General features: G+C 34.5%; 5 protein-coding genes across 5 annotated transcripts; 2 read left to right on the top strand and 3 right to left on the bottom strand.

Moving 5' to 3' along the window:
- Positions 1-1,029: 1,029 nt before the first annotated feature.
- On the top strand, positions 1,030-2,300 carry LOC130973583 (30S ribosomal protein 3, chloroplastic-like). Its single transcript, XM_057898193.1, has 2 exons — positions 1,030-1,387; positions 1,824-2,300. The coding sequence occupies exons 1-2, from the start codon at positions 1,115-1,117 to the stop codon at positions 2,103-2,105; spliced, it is 555 nt and encodes a 184-aa protein (XP_057754176.1). The 5' UTR covers positions 1,030-1,114; the 3' UTR covers positions 2,106-2,300.
- Positions 2,301-4,747: 2,447 nt separating this feature from the next.
- On the bottom strand, positions 4,748-7,069 carry LOC130976934 (nuclear intron maturase 3, mitochondrial). The gene has a single exon (XM_057901891.1). It carries the CDS (start codon positions 7,055-7,057, stop codon positions 4,817-4,819), a length of 2,241 nt encoding a protein of 746 aa, XP_057757874.1. The 5' UTR covers positions 7,058-7,069; the 3' UTR covers positions 4,748-4,816.
- A 1,017-nt stretch (positions 7,070-8,086) lies between these two features.
- On the bottom strand, positions 8,087-10,067 carry LOC130976375 (uncharacterized). The gene is made up of 5 exons (XM_057901225.1): positions 9,743-10,067; positions 9,427-9,530; positions 9,172-9,343; positions 8,958-9,080; positions 8,087-8,856 (listed from the first exon to the last, which is right to left on the bottom strand). Exons 1-5 carry the CDS (start codon positions 9,908-9,910, stop codon positions 8,509-8,511), a joined length of 915 nt encoding a protein of 304 aa, XP_057757208.1. The 5' UTR covers positions 9,911-10,067; the 3' UTR covers positions 8,087-8,508.
- An 893-nt stretch (positions 10,068-10,960) lies between these two features.
- On the top strand, positions 10,961-12,809 carry LOC130974027 (UPF0329 protein ECU05_1680/ECU11_0050). The gene is made up of 2 exons (XM_057898747.1): positions 10,961-11,441; positions 12,289-12,809. The coding sequence occupies exons 1-2, from the start codon at positions 11,037-11,039 to the stop codon at positions 12,451-12,453; spliced, it is 570 nt and encodes a 189-aa protein (XP_057754730.1). The 5' UTR covers positions 10,961-11,036; the 3' UTR covers positions 12,454-12,809.
- Positions 12,810-13,500: 691 nt separating this feature from the next.
- Positions 13,501-17,112, bottom strand: LOC130974026 (ubiquitin receptor RAD23d-like). The gene is made up of 12 exons (XM_057898746.1): positions 16,931-17,112; positions 16,567-16,728; positions 16,218-16,271; positions 15,498-15,577; positions 15,353-15,397; positions 14,928-15,105; positions 14,703-14,849; positions 14,565-14,630; positions 14,403-14,450; positions 14,204-14,307; positions 13,927-14,005; positions 13,501-13,829 (listed from the first exon to the last, which is right to left on the bottom strand). The coding sequence occupies exons 1-12, from the start codon at positions 16,994-16,996 to the stop codon at positions 13,713-13,715; spliced, it is 1,146 nt and encodes a 381-aa protein (XP_057754729.1). The 5' UTR covers positions 16,997-17,112; the 3' UTR covers positions 13,501-13,712.
- Positions 17,113-19,793: the final 2,681 nt, after the last annotated feature.

Raw genomic sequence — 19,793 nt, 5'->3', positions numbered from 1 at the left:
CCCCAACAATCCACATTTTAAAAAAACACCACTACCACTTCAATATTAAAAATAAAAAATTCTTGATATTGACTTATTGATTCATAATTAAAAATGGAACTTTCGTTTTATGGTCTTTTACAATTTTAGGCTATATAGAGAAATTGGGTGTTCATGTTATTTCCAATTTAGGAGATATTATCCTCCATTCAAAGCAATTATAATATAATTTTATTAAATTAGAAGTGACATTATCAACCCTAGAAGTGATGTAGATAATATTGTTTGTATTATTTTTGGTGGTTATGTTGTTTGTATTATTTAAAGAAGCTATTATATGCGTTTGACAAATGTTTGCAAGGAGGAAAAAGAAAAGGGTAAAAAAAAAAAAAAGGGAGAGAGTGACTTAGATTAAAATTCTTAATTTTGATATATGGTTTATGTGGAGAATTTTTTATATTGCAATTTGATTATTTGCTATTATATGTATAATTTTTCAAATAATGATTATTGAACAAAGAGATAATAATATATGATTAGATAATTGTTTATACCTTGATGCAAAATTAAAGCCAAATCTAAAAGAATAAATTCATTTTACAAAGATTTAAATATATTTTTTTAGTGTTTGATCAGTGAGAAAAGTAAATTTTTTGATCTAGCTATATAAACCATCACACACATATTTTTCAATCCTAATTTATAAAAATCTACCTCAAATATTTGTTAAATTAATTACTGATTTGTCTTGTTGGAAAGGACATTAAAATCCTCATCAGAAAGAATTTAGACTTTACGATTAAATCCAAATTTTAAGTAATTTTTAGAATAATAATGATATATAAAAAAAATTATATTTACATTAACAATATATAAAAAAACCTAGTTCTTTAAAATAAAAATAAATAAATAAGGTTAGAAAAGTTTCTTATTTCTTACTCAATCTGTTAACCTCAACAAGAAATTTTCTTTTGCTTTTTTTTTTTTTTTACATGTTAGTAGGTACCCGATTGAAAGTAAATCGGGTGGATCCGAATACGGTATTTCCTTATCTTCACTTCAGTTTCACTTCTGCTTATCTCTGTGTCTGTCCTCTTCAAACTTCAAACCAGCATTTAGAACTCAGAAGGCAGACATGTTGTCCATGGCACTTCTTCAGCCAAACGTGGTTCCCACTCTCTCTCTAAAGCCTTCAATTTTTCCATCGCAATCTCAAAGCCTCACCCTTAGACCCCTCAAAGCCTCATCCTTTCCCAATCCAAAGCCCTTCTTCTCTTCTTTAACACCAAACCCTTCAAAGCTCTCTGCTTTTGCGGCACAATCTGAAACTGCTCCACAAATTGTTGCCGAAGATGATGCCACTTCTTCAGATTCCCCTCCCCAGCCTCAGCCTCAGCCTCAGCCTCAGGTTCATCCACCCCTTCCAAAAGGGACATTTTTCTGATTAATTTAAAAGTTTTTTTTTCTGTGTTATGATTAACTTATTTGTAGATAAGCATAATTGATTATATGTATGTAGGACATTCTTGTAATTCCTGTTAGTACTTTCAAAAGGGGTGCAGAAATTTCAGGATAATATATATGTGGAGAGTCATGAATATCACTTTTATTCTCTAATTTATTTTATTTTTTTAAATCTCAAGTTCTGTGTTCATTTGAGACTTACGCTCCATTTGAAATAGTACAATATTCAGTACTTTAAAAGGGTGCAGGAATCTCACGATAAAATGTAGCATTTTAAGTAATGGAAATAGTGCTCAACTGCTCATTACCTAAATTTACCTTTTCATAGATAATAATATTATTCTGACAGTTTGCATTTTGATGTTGTTGGTGTGATTCAGAAGCTTGGAGTGGTAGTGAAGCCAACGGAGAAGCCAAGACTTGTGTTGAAGTTCATATGGATGGAGAAGAACATTGGCATTGCACTTGATCAAATGATACCAGGACATGGAACTATCCCTCTGAGCCCTTATTACTTTTGGCCAAGGAAAGATGCTTGGGAAGAGCTCAAGGAATTGCTTGAGAGCAAGCCTTGGATATCTCAGAAGCAGATGATCATTCTCCTCAATCAAGCCACTGATATCATCAATTTATGGCAGCAGAGTGGTGGCAACCTCGCATAAGCTTCACTGTACAATATTTGTGGATGCAAACCAAACCTTTTTCTTATTTTTCATTCTTCTTGTTTAATGTTTTTAGTGTCAATAGAATGTTCCCCTCTTAAAATTATGGTTATTCTGTTGTATTGCATTGCACTCTACATCTCTCTCTTTCTGCTATGTTGCTATGTTATCCCACATAAGTCACCAATTCTTTTAGATGAATCTTTACTTTATATCTGAATTTTGTAAACCCCCATTTCCAATATTGTTTTAGCGGTAAAAGGCTCTGCTTGATCTTTTTCTTATGGTTTTACTCCAAGTTCTGAGAAAATATACCACTTATGCATGTGTAGTTGTGTAGACAACAAAAAAGACTAGATACAAATTATGCAGGTAAGTTGTGGAGACCTTGACATAGTGACAATTCATTTGCATGAGGTAAGATATTATCCATCTAACCAAAAAAAAAAAAAAAATTACATGAGGTAAGATAGTTTCTCTAACATTCTCTTAAAGGACTTTTTCTTGAGAAGTGTTAGGGGTTAGTAGGTTTTGTGATTTGTAGTTATTATTAGTATTTTTTAATGGTGTGGGATTACTTTTTTTTTGCTGATTAAATACCGGCTAAATTTTAATAAAAGTGCTAATTCCTTAGACTTTCTCTTTTTTCTTAGTTTGGAAATGAATAATTCCATAGCAAAAATTGATAGTTATTTACATGAAGTTGGTAATTATTAATTAAGATGTAAATATTTATGTGTACATTATAAAATAAACTATTAAATTATTTTATATATATAAATATATAATAATTGATTTAGTGATTAAATTTTTGTATATATATATATATATATATATATATATATATATATATCATATTTGTATAACATTTTTAGTGTATGTTAAGTAGCCTGACAGATCAAGAACTAATTTGTCACGGATCAGAACTCTATTTAAGAGTTTGCTGCTAGTCAATAGGTTGCTACGTGCACAAGACGGGATTCGATCTCGAAAGGACAACGAAGAAAAAAAGAACACTCAACCTGCCCCCTGATATTTTTTTTAAGACTGAACAGGGGCTAATTCATCCCATAAAAATAAAGTTTAGGGGCCGAATTGATAACTTTTGTCAAATGTCTCGTTGTCTTTTGAGATAATTGGGTTTTTCACTTTTTCTCAATAATTTATTAGAAAAAAATTAAATAATTCTCAAGTTGGGCTATTTACATTGGGTCTCAAAGACTGGAAAATAAGCCCAATACCACTAATACGACTGTAAAAGTGAAGCGTCAACGTTGTAAATAGAAGCACTAGTGAAACTTTTGGCGCGTGTGTGTGCGTGCGTGTTACCACGGAGAAAGGTTGAAGCTTTGGTGTCGAGAAATGGAGGAAGAAAGCGACCCATTTCACTTCCTTTTCAACTTCTATGAAAACTCTTCTTCACAGAAACAACTCTTGCAAAGCATTCCATTTTGTGGTCAGGCCACTGTTACCGTCGCCGACGGTGGTGGAAGCACTCAGGAGCAACACGACGTTTACCATACTCCGCCGGAGAACTCGTTGGTTTCCAGCTCCGACCACCAGCCTCGAGAAGTGGAGGTTGTGGATCTCGATGATTATGATTCCGAAGAATCGGATTGCGTCAATTTGGGTTCGGGTTCTGCTTTAGGGTTTCGGAAGGTGGAACTTGGTGGAATCAAACGAAATGCTGTTAATGAAAGGGAACTGCGTTCTGATGAGTTGCAGGTGGAAAAACCGAAACTTTTGGAGCCACCATCGGGGAAAGCAGACAATGTAAAGAAGAAGAAGAGCTCTCTTGTTTTCGATGTGTTGAGGACTCTAGCAGAAGCAGAGAAAGCACAGAAAGCACAGAAAGCTTCGGCTTCTGCTACTGATGCTGGTGTTGATGCTGCTCGCTTGTTTGAAATACTTTCAGGAAAGAAGAGGAGGGTAACATAAAGAAAGGATATTTAACTAGTGCATGCTGTTTTTTGAAATTGGAACATGTGTGTTGGATTTTCATTTGAAATTCCAAAATCAATCTATTGTAGATGGTATATTTTGTGTGTATTTAGGGTGCTAATTTCGGTTTAGGATGTTGTAACTCTGCCAAGACCTTTAACTATCATATATATATATATATATATATATAGTTCTAATTTCGTTCTCTCTATTCATTCATAGGACCATGTCCAAAAACTGTTGCATCTTAATTCCAAATGCTATACAAATGAAACAATAATAGTTTTTCAAAAATAAATAAAAGAATTGTTCATCTCTCTGCTCATCTTGTCCTAACTGACATGATCTTCCAATCTACATGATCATGCTGCGATTGACTCTGCTTTGGAACATAGGTTGTTACTATTGGAGTTAGGTTGGGATCAGGTTGAGGCCCATGCTGTTTCCACCGTCTATCTTGGTAAGGGTTTGATCTTTTTCTTCAACAGAGTCTTAAGTATTTGAATCTCCCTTGACCTGTTCATTGGGAATTAACTAGAGTTCCTTGATGATGTCTTGATGTTATCTCTTGAATTTGGATTTTAAATTGAATGAAATTCTTCCAAGGCTTTGGTTCTATCCCATTAAATTGCTCATTTTTAAAAGTAATCAATTCCCTAATCTTCTAGGAGCAGTTAACAAGAAAATGATGTGTTGAATTTTAGAAAAGTATAAAGTGCTCATTTCATTGATTGCAATGCCAATCAAGGTAAAAATGAGACGAGCATCAATCAATCCACATCTGCAAACGAGGCACAGTCAATGTCTTGAAGATTAATTCTCCCCATGTACAAATCGTGTATATGATCAGCACATAGTGGAAGACACTTTTGGTCTAGGCTTTCATGAATTGTACCCATCCCTTGCACCCATTTCTCTTTATCTAGTGGATTTATATTCAAACATTTTTGCAGCAACCGAACCCTATAGAAGACTGTAGTTGTGTTGTCACAAAAGTGGGCAATACAAGGCGTCGGAGGCTCATCCGATGCCAATCTTATTACAGCCAAAGTTAAAGCCCCATCTACAGGCTTTGGATCGGAGAGATTTCTGTCTCCCATCATTTTAACCTCTTTTTCGGTTGGAAAATGCACTTCATCATTTCCATCCAAGTCATAGACTCTTAAATCTTTGCTGAAATTCTTTATGGCTTCGTGCTTAGTCGATTCGTGCTTCTCTGCTAATGTCAAGATACAAGAGAACCTCAAATGATAACTCACAATAGTTTTGACTGCCTTGAAGTTGTGGCAACAACAATAGAAATCCAACCACCTTCTAGCAATGCCAGCATACCACTTGATAATATCTGTATCCTCGAGTGCAAACAGGAATTCAATCGGCCTCGGACGACCCATATGATTAGTAAAACCAACCAACTTCACAGCCTTTCTTATGAGTATTATTGGCGCCTCAACTTTCATACAAAGCCTAGTCAAATCTTCAAGTGTTCCCTTTGCATATCTTTCTTCCTCTTCTTCCCTTATTCTTTCCGCTTCCTCCTCTATTGCCTTCCTAGCTTTTACCGGATTTAAATATTTATCCACCTGCTCTTGGAAATTATCATAAGCATCAATAAGCTCAGGCGGTAACTGATTCCTAATGTGTGCTAAAGAAAGGAAATCACCACCCGATAACCTTCGATGCCATTCTTGACACTCATCTATGTTCTCCAGAAACTCTTGCACCACTTCATCAGCCCAAGATTTAAAAATTTCTCGGACCTCATTTTCAATGCTGAAGTCAAATTTGAACCCATCACTTTGCTTTGTCTTCTTATAAACATGTTTAAATATCTTCAACCCCAATATCCTTCTGTTCCTTTGTCTGGCATTTCTCAATTCCATGGCTCTAACTTCCTTCTGCCTAAGGTACTTTTTCCTCGCCCTAATTGCTTTCTCCATCATAGGCGGGCGCAACACCGACGGCGGAACAGCCTGCAGCTCCATCCCAACAAACTCAATCTTCTCCTCCGTTGCGCTATGTATCGCCGTGTTCACTTTATCAACATCCAAACACAAATCAACTTCCAAACTCCTCAACAAACTATTCTTCAGCTCCATTGCCATCATCCTCTTCCCAGAAGTCACAAGAAGTATCTCATCCAAATACCTCACAGCATAAACCTTCACAGGCTTGTAATACACGCCACCATCGCTAGAACAAACCAGCTTTGGCTCCATTTCGCGACTCTCTCGATTCTCCCTGAGCCGTATCTCTTGAATCTCTCTGTCAAACTCATCAAAGTACACATTCATCAAAACAGAACACAATCCACATTCCTGAGGGAACCCTCTCCCAATCCAATTCCCACCAAGCTCAATCACCAAAACCTCACACTCAAACAACCTCTTTATCAATCCAATTAAAACGACATCGTTCAATTTCCGCTGAATAACAGAACACAGCCTCTCCACATGTTCATTCCCAAATCTATGACGGTTAAACCTAACCCTAAACCACCAAGAAGGATTCTCAACTGAGTTTTTCAAATACCTCACAGCAGTGTGCCTTCCCATTCCGACGCGTCCACCGTAGCAAAACGTCACAAACCGTTCATCGTACACTGCTTCAAGAACCATCCTAACAGCCTCAACCAACACATTCAGCTTCAAATTGGGGAGAACCAACGGTCCTAATGGCGAACCGTTTCCGGTTAGAACGACGCAGGAGCCCGCCACGTCGAACCGGTTCTCCCGGATCTCTCGGCACATTGACTCGAGGCTGAACTGGGCCGAGACCGAGTCCAGGAGAGGGCGCGAACCGGGCAGTCGAGCGGAGGCGGAAAGGTTGTGGCAGGCGGTGAGGAGTACAGCGGGTAACGCGACGACGTTTTGGAGGATGTTATTGAACTTGCCATGGGAGTAGTGGGAGAGGACGAGGGATTTGAGTTGGTGCGTTGTGAGGGGTTGTTGTTGGGTTTGGGGAAGTTGAAGGGTTGTGTAGGGCTTTAGAAGCTTTGGTATTCGGCGCATTATGTGGAGGTATGTGACCATGGAAATTGCGAGGGAGTGGAAACGGTGAAGGCTCTTAGAACTCAGAAGGGTTTTTTGGAAGGAAAAGTACAGGTACCAACATATTATCTACCAACTTATTGTTAATAATGATTAGTTATTATATTTTGAACACATATATAAAGAGACACATCTAAAAAATATATCTATAAAGACACTTTTATTAAATACAGCTATAAAAAAAATATTTTTATTAGACACATCCACAAAGACACCTCCATTAAACACAATTATAAATAAGAATTGACAGATATTGACAGAAATGGTGTTAGTAACATAGCAGAATTGTTTTTGGAAATACTGTCGAGAGGGATAGGAAAACGAAAACGGAAAACGAAGAAGGCTACTCTTTAAAAAGGTGGAAACTTAATTATATCTAAGAATCGTTAAATTAAAATTTTTTTGGTGACTCGTTAAATTAAAATTTAATCAAATCATACAAATTATTTAACTTTTTCAATTATCAATTCTATTGAGTTTTTTACCTTTTAAAATTATATTCTTTTTTAAAAAATTTACATTTAATTTAAAAATTCAAATAACTTAGGAGCAACATAACGATAGATTTGTTTGGGTGAGTTTCTAAAAAAAAATTTTTTTTGAGTTTTTTAAAAGATCTTATAGAAAAGTAAAAAGTAATTTTATATTTAGATATCTTATGTAAAAAAGTTTTTTTATCTATCAATTATATTTGGGTATAACAATATAAAATTTTTTTTTGTCTATTTATTATATGAAAAACATCTTTTTTTTTAAGAAAAAAATATAAATTACAGCTTCTCAAAAAAGATGTTTTATTTTATTTTTCTAGTATTTTTTTGTGACTATTTTTCTAATACTTTTATTTTTACTACTAGAAATTTGCCAAACACGCTAAAAAAAATTATTTCATTGAAAAAATAATTTTTTTATCAAGATAATGGCGGCCAAACAAGTACGATGTTTACCCTACTCCGCCGGAAAACTCGTTGGTTTCCAGCTCCGGCCACCAGCCTCGTCATGTGGACTTGGTGGATCTTAAAAAATAGCTAAGTGCATGCAATGCAGTTTGGAAGGTTAAGTTCATAATTAGAAGACTACTAGTGCATGCTATTCTTTGAAATTGGAAGAAGAACCAAGTGTTTATGCGTGTTGGATTTTCATTTGAAATTCAAAAATCAATCAACTTTGTTCAAACTATTATGATTTGGAAATTTCTAAATGAAAAACCGACCCTGCTGTAGATGGTATATTGTGTGTGCATTTAGGATGACAAGACCTTTAACTATCATATATGTATAGTTCTAATTTCGTTCTCTCTATTCATTCATAGGACCATATCCAAAAACTTTTGCATCTTAATTCCAAATGTTATACAAATGAAACAACAAATGTTTTTCAAAAATAAATAGAACAATTGTTCATCTCTGTGTTCATCTTGTCCTAACTGACATGATCTTCCAATCTACATGATCATGCTGCGTTCGATTCTGCTTTGGAAAATGAGTTGTTACTATAGAAGGGTTTGTTCTTTCTTCAACAGAATCTTCATGATTTGAATCTCCCTTGACCTTTTCATTGGGAATTAACTTAGATTTCCTTGATGATGTTTTCATGCTATCTCTTGAATTTGGATTTTGAATTGAATGAAATTCTTCCAAGGCTTCTTTGCTTCTATCCTTGTTCCTATCATATGAACCCTCTTCCACGGTTACATTTTCATGCTTAGGATCATTAGCACTACTCCCTTGTTTGGTTTTCACTTCACCTTGCCATTTGTTCTGCAATTTTACCAGAGAAATTAAATTTCATTTCACTTTGAAATGAAGCTATTCAATCAGTGCATGTTATTTCTCATGGAAAAGGTTTTCAGTTTTCTTACCACATTTGTCAATATAGGTTCCTGCTCAAAATGCAAAGTAACACCAATTTCCGCAGCAATCTGCCTCAGCGCTTTCATTCTGATTTCCATGTTAGGCCCTCTTGTTGAAAGCTTTTCTATCATCTGTGTAAAGCAAGCAAATTTAAAAGTCATCAGAATGCTGCAATCATTCTCTTAAAATCATGCTCTAGCAATATCATGATAGAGCCAGCACCTTAGCATTCACTCCATTATTTCTATGCAACTCAATAGCTTCATCCGCAAACTCTTTCCCAAGCTTTGATGTCAAAATCTCTTGAATCTTGTGCAGTTCTGGAAATTCTCCACACCTTGAAGATGCAAAGATAAGGCTAGATGTTGCTTCCTTGAGCTCATTATGAAAATCCCTAATGTAAACATTAATAACAAGTTAGTTTGATGCCAAATATTCACTCAACCACCATAGAATTGACAAGACTAAAAAATGAACCTGTTCTTCTCAAGTAGTTCTGCACTTTCTCTTAGGTAGTGACAGTAATTTTCTATCATATCAAACACATCCAGTATGTTCTGTTCTCTTATCCAATGCTCCACCTATTTGTAAGAATAACACAAATTAATAAAGGCATATATGTAGAGATATACATATTTTTGTTGGGTTTCCTATTATAAAGTTCCAAGCGATAATAGAATATCTGATACGAAAATTTCACATGAACGTTTCATGCGTTGAATTTTACATTAGATCTCAAGATTAGTTCAGAAACCATGGTTTTCATGTAAAGGATAATGAGGTTGATGCTTACTCGAAGTAGAGCACGGTCATGGTAACCAAGGCGAAGGAGTTGAGCAGCATCAGAGTAGGCATAAGAAGCTCGAGCTTTGTGGTGGTTCTTCAAGATTGCAATCCTAGATACGGCAAGTGTTGCCATATTTCTTATTTTTGAAGTGAAGTTTTTTCCAAGCAAACCCATCTTTGATGTTTCCTCTTCAATTTCTTTGTTGTTTGGTGAAACAAAAATGACTATGATGCTGTGACAAGAGTTCAAGTTGAATATGTTAATGCCAAAACCTGCTAGCACTTATATATATATATTAATATATATGAATGATTTCAGAGTTTTGAATTGGTCTAGTCTTGAACTTGGGTAGCTCTTATATGTATACTTAGGTCCTTCTTTTTCTATTTTTAATTCATAGATGTCTAGAAATAGTTGATAGGTTCTTTTTAAGGAAGTTGTTTACTTGTTTCTTAGAGCTTTCATGACTCATTATGGATACGACCTTTTCTCAATTTCTTTTGAAAGTTGAAACTTGTTTGAAAGGTCAAAACCTCAAAAGCATCATTCTCTTTATCTCTTAATAGTTCGCGTTTTTGAGGTAGTAATAATAATAATTTATTATTTAGTCCAATTTGGTTGAAGAAGTATTAGCTTCGGTAAGCTACATTACCATGTCATTAAGTATTCTTTTTTATTTGCCATTTTGGCTGCTACTAAAGTAAAATAGATCAATAATAATTCTTGCATGGTAGAGTTTAATTCTTAGGCAGTCACAAACAAAAATGCATAGTACTCATGTAATGAAATATAACTAAGAAAAAGAAATTAAAAGGAGATTACAAATTAGTACACAATGTATCTATCGTACCCACATTTATATATGATATCTAATCTAATTTAACGGTTTTAAAAAAAAATAAAATAGATTATTACTATTTACAGCTGTAATGAGGTGTGGTGAATGGTGGTGGCGGTGGCTGTGGTCAAGAGTAGCAGCCTACGTGTTTGGTAAATGGCAGAAGCCGAAAACAGAGAAAATTAAACATATCATTTACCTTTTTCTATTCTTCCACATTTTTTATGCTAAGCTTCCATGCATTCTTTGTATGAATAATGGATTCAAGCCTTTCTTAAAAGTTAAAACCAAGTTAAAACTTAAAAATCCTATATTTCGCTACGTTAACATAAAAAGCAACGAAAAAAATTAAATAAATAGAAATAAATAAATAATAAAATAATATTTACACCACCTTATACAGTTTCTTTTTTTTTTTAATAGTAATTAGGTTTTGGATCCTTCCACTCTCGGCTCGCAACAATGGCGACTCGTCACGCTCTCTTCCGTTCCTCATCCTCCTCCGCCGCCTCCGCTGCCATTGTTCGGTCGTTCGCCACTACCTCGCACCACAACAACCACCGCCAGAACCACAAGTTCCTGGATTCCAATACCTTCCTCGGAAGCTGGCAGCCTCCGAAGGACCCGAAGGAGGCTGAGGCGAAGCTGGCGATGCTCCGAAGGGACTACGCGAAGCAGATGAAGGAGGTTCGGAAGCAGTACATCCACGAAATGGAGCTGCTTCAGATCGAGAAGCAGCGCAAGGACGAAGCTCGCAGAGAAGCCCTTAGAGTTGCCAATGAGGAGCGCAAGAAGCTCAAGGCCGAAGCTGCGCAAATCAGGGCTCAGGAGCGCAAGATCGCACAACAAGAATTCAGAGAAACACTCGTGCGTTTTTCTTTTTCTTCTTCTCTCCCCTCTATGAATTTCGCTGTGCACGCCAAGTGTTCGATGGTTTGCTTATTTGTTGGTTTGAGCTAATATGCACGTCAAATGTTTGTTAATTAGTCTCAGTGGATAATTAGGTAGATATATGTGCTCAATGTTGTGTTCTCGCAGACGAGGTGCTTGATCTAATGACTGAACTACTTTTGAAATAAGTGTTGTTTTCTTTCTTTGGAGCCACAATGGCTTGATGTTTTCTTTTTTTGAAAATTGACTAGGCCTCAATCTGGCTTTGATTTTGCTTCTTTTGGGGTGTTTAGGCATTAGTAACTAGCTTCTGCTCGTAGTAATTAAGCCTTTTTTCCTTTCTGTGATATTCTTTTGAATTTTGCTTGGGCCAAATGTAAAAGGTTAGATTTTATCTTTTGCATTTGTATACCACATTATTGATTCGCCCTTGTTCATTGTCATTGTTCATTACTTAGCTACGTAATCAACATTTCTAATATTATTGCCTTTATGGTCTTTGTTTTGTATTTAGCTGTTAGTTGGTTCATTCTGGTTTATACTTTACATTGCTAATCTGTCAAAAAATCCAGTAATAAAATAGGAACTAGTTTCATATTTGATTATGCAACATGTAGAAACAATAAAAATAAGTCAATAATCAGCTGACATGGAGTTTGGAGGTATAGTTTTTATATTTTGGAAGTCTAGTTTTCGAATCTTTCAGGTGTGCTAGAGAGATGCTTCGACCTATTGTTGCACACAGCCTTGATTTCATGTGTTTAAGTTAAACCTCTTACAGTCTTTTGATGCGCTTACTGATGTGTCATTCTTATGAATCCAGTTAAAAGAAAGAGCTGAGAAACTTGAAAATTGGAGGATGAAGGTCAAAAAGCATGGTGAGAAGATGGCAGAAAAGAAAGAGTTATTGCGTCGACAAAGCTCAATGTGGATCGATGAAGCTAATCTTGAGGCACAAATATTGGAATCCATCGTTTCCTTTCGCTGAGTCCCTTATACTTCCACATTTGTTATAGTTGGGATCAGTGTTGTGTTATCTGTTACATAGAAGTTATATTTTTGTCCTATGTTCAATCAAGGTTGCATCATCATGCAAATAACTTATGCATTCGGAGTATGGTTAACCACTGCTACATTCAAGATGCATAATACACATGGAAATAAGTCTGGATCTTTTGGGTTAGTCTGGGATTATAGAGCAAGTACTAACGTACCAAGTTTGCATGCTTGAGTGTACAATGATTTTTCTTTTTTTCCCAATAGACGTGACTTGCTAGTGATTGCACTTGATGCATATATATGGTATACCCTTATTTAGAACCATTGCAAAAACTAGTATTTTTCTTCAAGCTTACGCGATTTAGATTTTCTTTAACTCAAATGTTGTTTGGCTCACGGTTTCTTAGCGTGTGAATCAATCAAACTACGAGCACCGCCAGTAAACGATGATAGCGAGATAATTATTTAGCATAAAGCTTGGTTACATTTTCCCTAAGCAATCAGGTATCAACAATACCCACGGATTCTAATAATTAAATGTTGGTCATTGCAAGGTCTTTGCCTATTTTGGTTATGTCCAAACGAAGCACATAAATCATTCAACATAGATTTACATTTCACGTTAAACTTCAGTGAATTATTATGCAAATACTCTCCGTCAATGATTTTTGTTATTATTTTTCTTTGTCAATTCATAGCTTTTTTGTTTCTCAGCTATCCACTGCTCACAACAAAGAACTTTGCTTTAGTGTTACACAGCGACTGAACCCAGATATGATTTGAATTCACACCGCTTTGTTAAAAGACCTAGTTAGATAATCACTAAATCACATTCTATGATTATAGGTAGATATTTTCATCTGACGATAATTTATTTGATGGAGAAAGACAGACGCAATCCATCACCCTCAACAATCACGTTCTAAGATTTTAATAACATAACTATTTGTTCCATCATTTTCAAGTTTCCATATCCTTCACTTAATAAAATAAGTTAAATGAAGTTAGAGAAAACAAAGCTGGAAAAAATTACGGCTGCAGAAGAATAAAAGCACCTATCGATTTCTTGGCATCTATATTTTCCAGTCAATGGTCTGAAATTAATAATCTACAGGCAGTATGGTTCACGAGGATCAATAATAAAGCTAAGCAAATAAGTATTGACATTGCCACTTCTCCAAAGAGTTCAGATGATAAGCAACGACATCAAAGGAGCATAGCTGGTGAAGATGAAACAGAATCATCTTCTTAGTCTTCAAATTCATTCTGGTGATCCAAAAGATAGTTGGCTGCCAGGTCCTCGTTTTTGTTGCATGCAAAGAACACCTCCAACACAAGATCTCTATCAAATCCCATATCTTGAAGCTGCAAAAGAACAACATAGGGAAAAGAATAAGATACTAACACTAGCAAGTAGTACATCATAAACAAATTTCAACGGAGAGCATTCTCAATGGCTTACCCTTTGAATAGCCTCATTCTCTTCTGGGGTGACAGTGATGGTCTGGGGCACTGCAGAAGCCAACTCACTTGGTAGATTCCTGATCAAACAATTCAAAACAACAGCTTTAGCATACCCATGTCTTATGAAGTCAATAAAATCCCAGATACATTGGGGACTCTGCATTTATACACGCGGGGATTATAGAATGTGTTTACTCATACAATATAAATATGAATGGAAAACTTTAAAAAAAAAAAAAAGCAAAGCTGCAGACTTTAGAAATTCATCATCTTACTCTTCTCCATCAGGTTCATTTATCAAGCGTAAGAAATCAGCCTGATGCTCTTGGATAAGCTGCATTAGGTGTGGATTTTGTCTACCCAATTCCTGAAGCATGGGCTGCAATGGAAGTAGAAAATAATTAACAACGTCCTTTAACTAGAGGAGACCCTAAACAATAATATTGCAAGTGGATCAACAAACACTAATATTACCTGCAAAATCTGGGGATTTGCTTGCACCATCGCTCTCAGGGCTTGGAACTGAAATGCCAAACAATCTCAGAAGTCAGAACAACATCAACAACAACAAATAATAAATACATAAATTTAAGATGTGACATAACACCCATATCTGAACAATGAAAGTAAAAATACCTGTTGACTGTTCCGCAGGAAATCCAAGTCGCCCGCATTTTCATTTGCACCCATATCGGGAATACCCTGTTCAAAATATTGCCAATTTACCACCCAATATTCATATTGTTTAAGTTATACTAAATGGCTACTATATACCTGGGGAAAGAGGTTGAGTGGGTTGGTGTTGGGCCCACCAGTAGGTGCAACCTGAGCTTGACCCTGAGCCTCACCTGAAGGGTTTGCTGCCTGCCCAATAGCGGGGGTTCTGGCAACTGCTGGTACTTCAGCTTGTTCAGGAATGCCCTAACAGATAAATGTTGTATCATTTATCCATATTTAACATGAACAAATAAAAAAACCCACAGTTTGAGAAATACTTACCGAATAGAGATACTCAACAGCTCTTTCAGGATTGTTAAACGCTGCACGAAGAGCACGGATAACAGTATCTCGATCCCAACTACCTCCCCCCATGTCTAGAATCTGTTGAATAGTCGATTCTAAATTGCTTCCTGAAATGAGGTTTGATGCTGCTTGGCCATAAATGCCGGCCACATCACTGCAACAACCAGAATATACAAAATCTTTATTTAAGTACCCACATTTGATGATGACTAAGCTAAATATTCATCTTATGCAGTGTCAAAGAAACAGAAGACCAGAGGCGGAAATTTACATATAATTTACATATAATTTACACGTAAAAAATTAAAATTAGGGGAGCCATTGCTAAGGTTGGCACAAATGGTCAACTATCTTTAAGTACAAAAAAGCTGTTCATGGTAGAGAAAATGGTAGGTACTCACCTGGCAGGAGTTGTAACAGGATTTTGCTCAGAATTGGATACTCCCCTGCAAAGAGAAGAACAAGAGATAGAGAATTTTACATAAAGACTTGAAAAAAGAATATTCAATTGCATTGAAACTTGGAGACGAGCAGATATGAACTCACTGTCCTACAGTTGAAGCAGGAGGTTGAGATGTTGTGGATGGCAATGAAGTGGGAGGCAAAGAACTCGCCGGTTCAGCTGCCTAAACGTGCAAGTCACATCCAAATGAAACAACACAAGAAGCTAAGAACAATGGAAATTTTGAAACTATAAAATATAATATATAAACGAGAAACCAAACTGCAGAATATTATTATTACGTCTGGTGATATTAAAAAAATGGCATCGACGTCCAATATCTGTTTGACCAAACATATCAGCATAAACTCTTCCACAGAGAACACGACAAAAGCATTTTATACGTGTCGCCAAAGGCGGCATAAACTCTTCCACAGAGAGCATGACAAAAGCATTTATACATGTTGCCAAAGGCGGCATATCTGTTTGACCAAACATATCAGCATAAAGTCTTCCACACAGAGCACGACAAAAGCATTTATACATGTCGTCAAAAGTGGCATTTCTGTTTGACCAAACATATCAGCATAAACTCTTCCAGAGAGCACGACAAAAGCATTTATACATGTCGCCTACGTGCATTGAGAGGACTAGACAAAACATGAATGAACATATATACATCAACTCACCATGTGTTATAGTTAACAAGAGTCAATACGTTTGACGAGTCCACTTATATAAGTAAGTAAAAAAGGTGCGTTAGAGAAAACTGAAAGTAGTTGCAAAGACAAATCATATGCTGAAAATGTAATAGCCGTATTCACCTGTTTTGCGGATGCAGGTGATGCAGTTGAGGCTTCGCCTGATGATACCTTGCTCTACAATGACATCATTACAAATATTTAAGCTATAAGCTAAAGGTAAATAAATACTAATAAAGCATGAAAGGTTTCTCTTGTTCCCTTTCCTCAACCACAAGCAAAAGCATCAAGTTTTCTATCACACATCACTGCAACAAATTCATTGTTTTCCTATTAATATTCTTTCTCCCCAATAAATTCAAATAATTAAAATCAGGATTTCCAAGAATGGGTACTCTTTCGTCCAACACATAAAGGAAACAAATCAACAATTCAATCCAAAAGTAGAATAACACCAATCATCAGTAATCACCTTAGATAGCATGATCACCACAAAACTATTCTCAGCAACTTTATTGTCTTCAAGAGTTGTGTCATCCTTAAGCACTTTCCCCTGATGAATAAGCATTTGTTGTGCAGCTGGATAAACTTCAGCACCTTGTTCTCTCTCTATATTTCTCTTTACATCAGCAACCTAACATTAACAATCCAAATATCTATCAATTCAATATATACATAATATATCAATTCCAATATTCAAGTAGTCAATTACCCTAAATACACAAAAAATATGTTCACGAAAATCAAATCCTCCAACAGTGACATAAAAAATAATAATCATAATAGGGAAAAGCATAAACCTAATTAACAATGTTTTTGGCGTAGAAGAGCATTACCGTGTCTTGGGGTTGCACTTGGATTTCAAAGTGAGTTCCTTTAAGGGTCTTCACGTTAATCTTCATGTTGCAGTATATTTCCGGTGAGCTTCTCGGAGCACCGGTAACCACCGCAGGGCTGAGAGAGAGAGAGAGAGAGAGAGGTTAGTTTTTGTGTGCTTTGCTTCTTTTTGGGGAAAACAAGTTTGGAACTTTGTGTGGAAAGCTCTGTTGCACTTATATTTATCGGGATAGCCATGTCAACTGGGGAGTTATCCGGTGTGAACCTCACCACACCATAAAGTAACTCTATCACACTTAAATTCATGCCACGTGGCAACAATGTTTTGCAGCTCTCAGATAGTCTTTTTTTTTTTTTCTTTTCACATACGTTAAATATTTTTGGCTTCATTCTTAAGTGTTACGTCTGAAAATTAAATTACCAAATCAACCATTTATATAAAATATATAAAAAATATTAAAAAATTAATAAAATTTATTGTTTTATTAACAATTAATCAATAATATTTAAAATATAAGCTAAAAATATATTAATATATTATTAAATTAAAAAACTTAGATTAATAACTAAAAATACTAATAAAAAAATAATAAATTTTACAAATTCTTAATTTTTTTATATATATTAAAAATATATAAAATAATATATATAATGACTAATTTAATAATTATTTTTTATATATATATAACATTTTTTTTTATTTTCAGTAGCTTTTAAACTATGTGTTTGTGGAATTGGTCACAAAACCCTCATATATATAATTTTGATATCACAGAATATGAAGCCTTTATTAAAAAAGAAAAAAAAATGATTTGCTTAGATTGGTTGAAATTTGGCTATTCGATGCCATGATCATTTTTCAAAGTTTTGATGGTTGAAGATGTTGAGACACTAATAGGTTGTTAAATAGGTGGTAAGCTGCTTAATCTCCAAGAAAAATAGTTGAAAATGGGATTAATTAAAAGTGTTGTATGGCCATGAATTATGAAAATTGAAAAAGAATGCCACTAACGAACCATTTCATTGTTAAAAGAAATGTTGAAAACAAATCAATAAAAGAAATTTCTAAATTCTTCTCACCTTTTGGATAGAATTGAAATAGAGCTTTAAAACACGCAACAAGGAAAGCAAGGCAAACCAGCAAAGAATATACCTGTCCTCATAACTTGGAGCAAGTGTGTTAATATAAAGTTATGCCGTTTCCTAAAAAATTAGTAAAATTTTGGTTGAAGTTTGTTAAAATTTTTAAAATATTCTTAAATTTTATTTTTAAAATTTTTTATTTATAACAAATATACTTTTAACGGTTAATTTTTAAAAATATTTAACTAAGTAATAATTGTTAGAAAATTATTTTAATTTTTTAACTTGTTTGTGGGCAATACATATATTAATTATAATCACAAATTATGCTATTTCAAATTAAATGACTTATATAATGGTGTGGTGATCTCATTTATTGTTATAGATGCTAAATTGAATAAGTCATAATTATTTTTAATTTGAAATTAAATGAGAATAAAATCAGATATTATCTTTTGTTCTTTAAATAATTATCTTTTGGATTTTAGATATATTATCTTTTGGACTTTAGATACTATTTTATTTGGGTTTTAGGGGTTTAACAGGTGTCATGCTCAAATATAAATAGTGCCTTCGGTTTTTGGTTCTAACATCCAAATCCTTCCGCATTATGAAATATTTTTGGTGATTTAATACGGATGATAATAATTTATTCCAACAATAATTTTGTAAGAATAACCTTCAACATAAGTAAATCTAACATAATTATCATGAATTATTACTTCACTAGTGTGCGTAAATTATGCACTTCTTTTTGTTCGTGATCTTTCTTCTTTTCGTGTTTCTTCTTTCTTATTTTTTTATTGTTGTTGTTGCACTTTTTTCTTATTTCTTCTCCTGCTCTTTTTGATGTTATTGCGATATTTTTAATTTCTTTTTTTATTTATTTTTTTATTCTTTTTAAGAGAATGAAACAAAAAAATTATGAGAAGATAAAACAAAAAAGAGAAGATAAAGAAGAAAGAGAAAAATATGATGACGATAACAAAGAAGAAAAAGAAAAAGAGTTTTGAATTATACAAAATTTATCAGAAATTATTATTTTTTATTGTCTAGAATTATTGGTTAAATAAATATGAAACAATAATCTTCAGACGGTTGTCACCATGGGTATAATATTTTCTTTTTATATTGTTTACCATATATAATTTCGATTTAAATCAATTCATATAGTAACAAAGGAACATATTAATTGATTTCTAGGTAAAGATAAATATATTTTCCAGTCAATGGTGTGAAGTAATCTAATCTACCTGACATTATGGTTCCTAAGGACAATAACAAGGTAAATAAATATTAACATTGGCACTTGTCCAGAGTTCAGAATCAAATGAAATAGAATCTTTGATTAGTCCTCAAATTCATTCTGGTGATCTAAAAGATAGTTGGCTGCCAGGTCCTCGTTTTTGTTGCATGCAAAGAACACCTCCAATACAAGATCTCTATCAAATCCCATATCTTCGTGTTGGTGTTGGGCCCACTAGAAGGAGCAACTTGGGCCTGAGCCATGATAGATAACCAACTATATTGAAAGACAAAATAGTTGTTAAATTAAACCATAATAGATAAATGCCAAATACTCACCTAGCAGGAGTCATAACAGGAATTTTCTCAGGATTGGATACTCCTCTGAAAACCAAAAGTATAAGAAATAGACAATTATACAAGATGATTCAAAAAAAAGACTTTACATTGCACTGAAACTTGGAGAGAAAGAAAGATAAACATGAACTCACTGTCCCACGGACGAAGTAGAGGATAGCACTGAAGTGGCAGGCA

This window comes from Arachis stenosperma, chromosome 4 (genome assembly GCF_014773155.1).
Source record: "Arachis stenosperma cultivar V10309 chromosome 4, arast.V10309.gnm1.PFL2, whole genome shotgun sequence".
Lineage (NCBI taxonomy): Eukaryota > Viridiplantae > Streptophyta > Magnoliopsida > Fabales > Fabaceae > Arachis > Arachis stenosperma.
This window is presented reverse-complemented; position numbering and strand designations above follow the sequence as displayed.